At 30.5% G+C, this 9,254-nt stretch overlaps 1 protein-coding gene across 1 annotated transcript; it reads right to left on the reverse strand.

Annotated features, from left to right (window-relative positions):
• Positions 1–5,108: 5,108 nt before the first annotated feature.
• LOC134687862 (uncharacterized) lies at positions 5,109–6,517 on the reverse strand. Its single transcript, XM_063548320.1, has 2 exons — positions 5,929–6,517; positions 5,109–5,221 (listed from the first exon to the last, which is right to left on the reverse strand). Exons 1-2 carry the CDS (start codon positions 6,515–6,517, stop codon positions 5,109–5,111), a joined length of 702 nt encoding a protein of 233 aa, XP_063404390.1.
• Positions 6,518–9,254: the final 2,737 nt, after the last annotated feature.

A 9,254-nucleotide genomic window follows, 5' to 3' on the forward strand; every position in this document is an offset into this window, starting at 1 on the left:
GATAACGGCTTATTATTTATATGATTAGTCTCAGATTCAAATAAATAATAAGCAAACACTAGAATTCCTTCTCTTATAGAACACAAATAATTTTAATTTTACTTTGTATTAAAAAAAAATTAACAGCAGAATAGATAAAAATGAAGGTTATAACGCAAATTGAGGTTAAAGCTCTCAAATATGCGTTTTCTATATGAATTATGGAAAAAATGTTTAAACTAGAAATTAGAGTTAAACTTTACGGTCTTAAAAAAATCGAAACACACAAATGATACATGATTTTCTCGTACAATAGGACGGACACCTTTATAAGTAATCTAATCATTCTATGTATGTAATCTTTTCTGTGATCGTTAAAAATAAATCTTCTAAAGGATAAACGTTGATGATAAGACAAATGTATATATGCATGCATACTCTACATCGAAAATGAATGTTTATAGAAAGAAAAGGAAATATTGTATCATGTGACTTTACTCATTTAAATAACTCTGGTAATGTGATTACTGAGCTTTCTGTATTCAATGAGAAATACAAAATCATGCACACATGACCAGAGTTATTTAAAAAGTAAAATCACAAAAATACTGAACTCAGAGGAAAATCAATTTGGAAAGTCCATAATCACATGGCAAAATCAAAAAACAAAACGCATCAAAAACGAATGGACAAGAACTGTCATATTCCTGACTTGGTACAGGCATTTTCAAATGTAGAAAATGGTGGATTAAACCTGGTTCTATAGCGCTAACCCTCTCACTTTAATAACAGTCTCATCAAATTCCGTTACATTTACATGATGCGTTAAATAAAGTCACAATCAATAAAATAGTCAAAATATGGGAACATCAGTCATCATCGTATAACAATTTAACAGGACACAACAACATCTACTATCTACGAACACATGGATTGATTTGAGTGTCTGACATCAGAAAAATTATATACGTCACATAAATTTGTCGTTCAATGTGCATACAATAGTTATCAAAAGTACCTGGATTATAAACAATTTTAAATTTTACATAGGCAATGAGCGCAGACAGGGTTAAAAAATCAAAAGTATGTAAGAATAAATTACAGAAATCAAACTAGTCCAAAAGTTATACATAGAATTTATGAGAATCCAAAACTTTTAAAAGGAACAATTTAACAGGACACAAAAACCTATCCACGAACACATGGATCTACTTGAGTGTCCGACGTCAGAAAAATTATATACGTCACATAAATTTGTCGTTCAATGTGCATACAAACAATTTTAAAATTTACATAAGCAATGTACGCATACAGGGTTAAAAAATCCAAAGTATGTAAGAATAAATTACAGAAATAGACCGAGATTCAAACTAGTCCAAAAATTATACATAGAATATATGAGAATCCAAAACTTTTTAAAGGGAACAATTTAACAGGACACAATAACATCTACTGTTTAAGAACACATGGATTGATTTGAGTGTCTGACGTTAGAAAAATTATATACGTCACATAAATTTGTTGTTCAATGTGCATACAAACAATTTTAACATTTTTTTCATAGGCAATGTACGCATACAGAGTTAAAAAATCAAAAGTATGTTAGAATAAATTACAGAAATAGACCGAGATTCAAACTAGTTCAAAAGTTATACATAGAATTTATGAGAATCCAAAAATTGTCAATTCCACTACGCCATTGATTGATTTTGACGTTTGTGGTTCAACGTATATAGTAATTCATAATAGAAATATATCATAATGACATATTATAGACAAATATCATACTGACGGGATCTTTTAAAGTACAGAGTCACGTTATAAGCACAAAAGAAATACAAAGAGTCACATATACAAAACAAATCACCAAAAAATGAAAGCCAATACAAACACATTGACGAGATGTATAAGTACCGAGCCACGTCAAACGGATATAACATGAAACCATTCAACAGTAAAAGTAATCTTAATAATAAAACAAAAACAAATAAAAGAACAATAAAAAATGTTGTTAAGATGATACACAACATCAGTACGCAGAATCTATACATCAAGACCATCGTGTATTATTTGAGAAGTTGATACGGAATATTTATCAACAAGGTCTTGGTACCTTCCGATGAACTTTTTTAGAAAAAGGACGAGACGTTCTTTGACATACCCCTGGTTCATCAACTTTCTACTCAGACACTGATGACGTTTTACAAAGTCTGAGTAGGAGCTGCAAGCTCTTGAATATCGAATAAGTTGGGAAATATATATTCCATATGCAGGTGAAGTTGGTATATTGCTACTAAGGTGGGGGAAATTTATAATTTCGAAATTAAAGTCGTCTCGTTTGTCATAGATTCTGGTACTGAGATGACTGTGTAAATGAGTAAAGTCACATGGTACAATAAAACAGGTTTAGAGCACATGTTTAATGTTTTGTTTTAAATGGAAGGCTGTTACACTACTCATACGTGCTCCATTGAGTATTTTATATCAAAATAAATTGAAGTAACATAGAGACCTAATGAGTAACTTTCTTGATTATAGGTTTAAAATTATGATATTCATAGTCAGAGTTCGTATATATCATACATTAACATATTTGAACAAAAAAAAAAAAAAAAAATATCTTTAAAAATGATTTATTAAGAATTATTTTTTGAAGATTAATAGAAGTCAAACGGACTATATTATATCACTCATCAAATTGACAATGTATGTCCGATCCGGTTCGTGAAATGTTCAGTTGTTACACATTTTTTTTTAAATTCAAGAACTGTGTGATTTTGTTTGGAATTCTTGATTGTTTTTAGCTCACTTGACCCAGCAGGAAAAGTTTTTTTTTATCATCACTTGGCACCGGTCGACCGTCGTTCATAAGGTTCACTCAATTCGTCATTTTGGCGTGCATTTTTACTTATTTCTTTGTTAATATAGAACGGTTGTAGAAAATATTGCATATCACAATAGAAAATAGTTGTATATGTATATATATTCTTCGATATCATAAAAAAATAAGTAAATAAGGAGAAAACTATCTTTCTTCTGTCAATTGATGTTTCGTCATTGTGCCGGATGTTAGATACCATCGAGTCCGATCAAATTTTGCCGGTGTGGTTTAGACACAGTGAAGGATAAAACTAAGAATGATAAAAGGGTTTTTTTAGGTGTTTTTGCTTCATTTAGACATGAAAAGGGAATAACGGACGACTAAATTAAAGAGTTTGTTTTCATATAATACATTGAACTTGCGAATATATCTCACCTAACACGTTTTGATCGAGCCAGTGAAACCTAGTTTAATACGGTTTTATTAATTCAAGTTTGCATGCATAGCTTTTATTTAAAAAAAAACAAATAAGGCAAGATCTATTAATTAGTTGGACTGAATAGACAAAACAAATTATGCTGCATTCGCATGTGACGTAACTTAGGAAAATTACCGAAGCAGAAAAAAAATGAACATTTACCGGATGAATACTGTGAAGGACCTTATGCATTTAGGTCTGTTCGATTAGAAGTTCTAAAACAAGCTGTTTAAAAACCTAATTGTTTGAAGAGTTTACTTACTGTTTTATAAGGACTGATCTTTACGAATCTTGTTAACACATTATCAGCTATTCCTACACACTATGAAATTGACTGAGAAGTTATCTTCACAACAAGCATGACTATTCCCCCATTAGTTTGTAGACATATTCAATCATTGCAAGCATACATGTATGTTGTATCAATGTCACTATATAAAGTGTTGTTGGCAATGTCTTCTTACATATGTTTAACCATTAAGCGGAAATACTCGATAAATAAATCATAAGTAGTATATATCTTGAAACATTTCTATTGAAAACTACAGTGTGAGCTAACTACGGTTCTACATTCTTGTAGTTTTGATTGAAAAGATAGTTCCCACAGTTTGTTTTAACTATTATTTAACATCTTCTGCATAAATCAAATTTAAAACCCTTATAGTTCGTGTGTAGTTGTATCTGGATAAATACCTTTGTCTAGGAAGACATCAAAAAGACGTACTGTAGCTGTAGCGTCAACTTTCACCTCAGAAAGGTCCAATATATCTTCTATCAATCCAGTAACTTCGGACAGAATGCCTTTTCTATATTTCAACATTTTTGTTTGGATTGAGATGTATGATAATATGCTCCGATGTGACGCACTGTTTAGCTTCATTGTATATTTTCCCGTATTTAAATTTTCTTTCAGTTTATTGATTTTTTCTGTAATCTCTTCTTCATTGTCACAACCATGTTGTTGCTGCAACCTCACCTTCGCTTTCTAAAATGAATACAATGAAAATTGGTAATAAAAAAAAAACAAATATAGTAGGATATTTTACAGAAACAGGGATCGATCATTCAACAGTTATGTATTAAAACGTGTTAAACGAAGATATTTACACAGTGATATGTTGTCAGCACATTCGACGAATTCTCTACCCCCGTCAATTGCAGTGTGCTGTATGATATTACATTTTAACGCATCGTGTCTTTCTAACGATTGTTGAGAAAAGATTTAAAATTTTGTTTTTAAATTTTCGTTACGGAAATACATTGGAACAACACAGATTTGTCAGGTATATTCTTATTGACTTGCATAATGGATTGAATTTCAAACAAAATATATGATCAATTGAATAAACGTTATTTAATCCACATCTATAGTGTGTGATCGACATTTAGGATACTCAAATTATCAAACTGATTTTAAAATGCAATCTAGAATTCTATTTTACAAATACGTAAAAACAAACAAAGCGTTATAATAAAAAAAAAAGAGATAAAGACTTTTGAACATAAGCTCATAAGCCTCTATTTAACGCGCATAACCCATAAACGGTATCTACTAAGCCGCTAGTTTTAAGGCAAATTGGAAGCGCATGAAACAGTACATTATGGTTAGAGATTATGAAACCATTTTACATTTGTATGTTTATTAAAGTTCAAAACCACCATACTCAATGATAGGAAGAACTCACTGTTTAACAGGCAATTAAAACAAATATAATATTCCCCATTTCCATTCTCAATTTTATAATATGTTTAATTTTAACTGATTTTTCAAAAGAGACATTCTAGGTCAAATTATGCTAATGAATATCATAATGATAGCGAAACTATAATTTAATTATATAACTGACGATCCATTTCATTTGTTTCCTGCATCAAACTTTCAATATCTATCCCATAGTAAATATCCAGTGTTTTATCATTCTTCATTGTATGCCTTATTTGCACTACAATGTATTGATAAAAGGTTAGAAGACATAGAAATCAATAATAAGATTCAAACACATATTTCATTGAAGTGCACTATGTTCTCTTTAACTTTAACTATAGCTTTTATGTTGCTAAATGAGTTGCAAATTAAACGAAACGTTAAAATTGGTCATTTGATTATTCTGTGCATGGTGTTCTCTTAATAGGCGAGTTTCCAAATCTAGGATTGTTTTAAAAAGAACTGTTATAGACTCATGATAAACACTTATATATAAAACTGAAGATCTTGAGTTCAGATCTTAATTTTTTATAGTTTGTTTGCTGTCTCTATGATGTGTAGTTTGTGTCTACAATTACAAAATGTGAGATATTTCCAATAAGAAAACAGATTTGTTTAGTTATAAAATGTATTATATTTGCATGATTAGAAAGGGTAAATTATTATCGAACCACGTCCTTTCTAATAGAATGCATACGTGTTTTAAACGAATTCTGATATCTTATTTACGCCATATGATAATCGTTTGAATATATTTTGCATAAATGAAATAAACGACAAAACAAATAAAAAAACACAGAATGGGAATTAAACGTTACTAAGTCAATACACAGGCTAATTACACAATTTACACATGAAACAAAAACTGTAAGAAATAAATAAAAACCAACACTACAGAATAAAGGCAATACACACATGCTTTCGATAGCTTGAGTAATCACTTACATTTCAACTCACAAATTTCCTCAAGTGCATTTGTATATTTAGCTTCTGTTGCAGCGTCAATCGATTGTGTTTGAAGCGCCAATATTTTTATGAAATAACCAAAATTTAAATGTCTATGAAATTCCTTATCGAAACGTCTTCCAACTTCAATGCAGTCTGTAAAATACTTTTGCAGTTCTGTTTCTGAAACTTCTTTTGAAGCTCTATGGCAAACACTATTACGCCAATGATGAATTCTTTCTACGTCATCACTGACTAATAAATCACATGACCTAGGTTCTCGTCCCCAATTCTGTAATGGGGTTCGTATAAGATTGAAATATTTAAGTAATTTATACATGTTATACGCAAAAGTCACATCAATGTCAGCATATCCCTTATGAAACATGTCTTGAACTATCTTTTGTTTCTTTGAATTGAGATTGTCCTTCATTTTTTTGTCATTTTGGATCATATTAAAAAGTGTTCGTGGTGGAATGCTATTTAGAAGAAGTTCTTGCATTATTTCTGGACACACATCTGATACAACTAATAATATACGTGCTAGTCTGGTTCTTGATTCTTTAGTTTGTAACATCGCTGTTGCCATTTTTATAAAGCTTCGTCTTTAAATATGAAAATTGGAGTTTAATCTGTCGAAATAAAAGTTTTATACTTTTAAAAGAATACGAGTATTTTATTTATAGAAATTACAATGATAGAAATAAAGGCAGCAGTAGTATACCGCTTTTTGAGAGTCATAAATCAATTGTGAAAAAAACCCGAATCCAGGTTACAAACTGAAATCGAAAGACACGCATCGAATATAAGAGGAAAACAACGAAAGGACAGAACACATATGTGCTACAAACAAATAACAAGTCAACGGTCATAGTAACGAACCATTAGATAACAACTGCCACATTCCAATAGAATAAAAAAAAAGCTATGACATAGCATACGGTATAAATAAAAATTGGATACAAGATAACAAAGTAAAAAGCATCAGCTTTAGAGTATGAAGCAGACATAAGAACAAATAAATTATCCTGTATTATGTGTTGCTATATGTATAAAACATTTGTCACGTTTTTTGTATTTGTACCAGAAATTAATGGTACGTACTTTGTTTCACATACAGACTAAGATTACAGTCATATATAGTCTTCTGTAGATACAAGATTAAATCCTGGTATCTATGATGAGTTTATTTACAACAACTGGATCGATAACACTACTGGTAAAGTTTTTAATTGACGAGGGTATTACCAGCAATTATAATTTGACTGTTTACACAATGTTTTTTCATACTAAAGTTGTTCTTCCTCAGGAATAGATTACTTTAGCCGTGTTTGTCAAAACTTTTATGAATTTTGGTCCTCAATGCTCTTCAACTTCGTACTTACTTAGCCTTTTCATCTTTTATTATTTTAGCGTCACTGCTGAGTCTGTTTAGACAAAATTTAAATCCTGGTATCAATGATTAGTTTATCTACAATAACATTACGGATATCATCAATCAATTTAATGATCTTAGGCCACCACCAGACTAGAGGTATAAGAACTAGTAAAACAGGCATTACTTGGTCGAGTTCAAACTTAACACTTGTGTTAAACATTTTTAATTGTCGGACAATTTATGCAATCCCATTATACCAAAAGGCTTAAATCAAGTAAACAATGCATCAAGGTAAACCAGTAAAAAAAATTGAAATAAAGAAACAATAGCTGTATAAAACCTGATACAGGAAATCAGAGCAAACATTTGAAATGATTTTTAATTATAACACACATATACGACATATATCATTGTCTTATTGACAGAATAAATTAATTATGAAATCAACGCTTTATTTCTATAGTTTGAATTAATCAAAGATCTGTTTGCATACATGTGATTGTCATTGTGCATATGATTTAAACCTGAATACTAATATGATATTGATACAATCAAAAGAAATAAAGAAGATATTTTAATTAAATCATATCTTTTTGGTCTATCAATTATTACTTATTTCTTTTCTCGTCGCTTGCCCTATACACTCTAACATTTTATTTAAATATATTTATCTTTATTTCTATCTTTGTGTAAAACAAACTTGACAAAACAAATTTCGAAAATAAAGTAGACAAAGGTTTTACATGTATAAAAGGTTTATCTTATGTCTTATTATGTTAGAGGCATATACTGTTCATCAATCATAATATATGATTGTGTAAAACAGGTTAAAAATCAGTAAGGAAGGTCAAGTAAATCGTGAATAGTTTTCCGAGTAGGATTTAATAATGTTCCAAACTTATGTACTTTACTGTAGGTTACCGTTCATTAGCTGTCACTATTCTATAGATTAAAGTTATTGATTATATTTTATTGCAGCTTTTGTTATTTTGTTTATTAAGTCACTAGAGCTTGTGTTTATGTAGTTTACTGAGTATCGACCTTAAATACAAATTTGAATTGAATTTAATTGAATTAAACTGCAGCTGGGACACGAATAGTGTGCAATTAATCCGATTAATGTGTCAATTGTATGCAAGTGTGACACACTTTGACTATGATTAACAAAGAAAAAGACTAATCGACACACGGCAGTTCACAAAACATAAAAACTGACCACTGATCAAAACAACCCCAATCTAAAACTAAAGTAGATATCAGGTGCTCAAGTATGGTCAATAGATTAACATGTAGCACCTTTTTGTTGATTTTTTTTTTAAATTTTAAAACCCGTAACATTCTTATTCAGAAGATAACATTCGTGAAAAGGGGACGGTATTGTATTTTTAAAGACATCATGAACATCTACTGTCATATTTGAAACAAATATTACATAAGCTCAACCAACTTGTGATGGCTTCTATAGAATTTACGAATGGATGACTTCCACTTCAACGTTTGGAGCGCATGATTTGATAGCTTCCTTGTGTACAGCAACTCTCTGCTTACAAAAGTAATATTGATAGAAAACACAAGCCGGGGATATCGGCAATGAGCGTTCCTGATGAAGGTAAATCCAGAAAAGCGCTTCGGTCGCAAGGAGTTATCAAACGTGCTGTTTTAATTTTTTTACATCACTGGGTCGATACCTCTGCTGGTGGACTATTATTTCCTGAGGGTATCATCAGCTCAGTATTCAGTACGTTGGTACTGACATGATTTAACAAACTTGACTTAATTTGTCCGTTCACAAATTTTGAAATTATCATGAAACTAAGGTGTCAACTCCCTCAGGCAAAGTTGGCTTTAGATGAATTTGGCTATTTATTTTATGTATTTTTGACATATAGCTCTTTAACGGTTTCGGTATTTATACATCTTCGGATTTCAAATGTTTGGCAATGAGCGT

The sequence above is a fragment of the Mytilus trossulus genome, chromosome 10 (assembly GCF_036588685.1).
Source record: "Mytilus trossulus isolate FHL-02 chromosome 10, PNRI_Mtr1.1.1.hap1, whole genome shotgun sequence".
In the NCBI taxonomy this organism is placed as follows: domain Eukaryota; kingdom Metazoa; phylum Mollusca; class Bivalvia; order Mytilida; family Mytilidae; genus Mytilus; species Mytilus trossulus.

Bases quoted from the DNA above. Each gene is read 5' to 3' on its own strand.
- LOC134687862 (XM_063548320.1), bottom strand. From the start codon at position 6,517: ATGGCAACAGCGATGTTACAAACTAAAGAATCAAGAACCAGACTAGCA. The intron at 5,222-5,928 runs GTAAGTGATTAC...AATACATTGTAG, and splicing joins GGAAATTTGTGAGTTGAAAT to TGCAAATAAGGCATACAATG.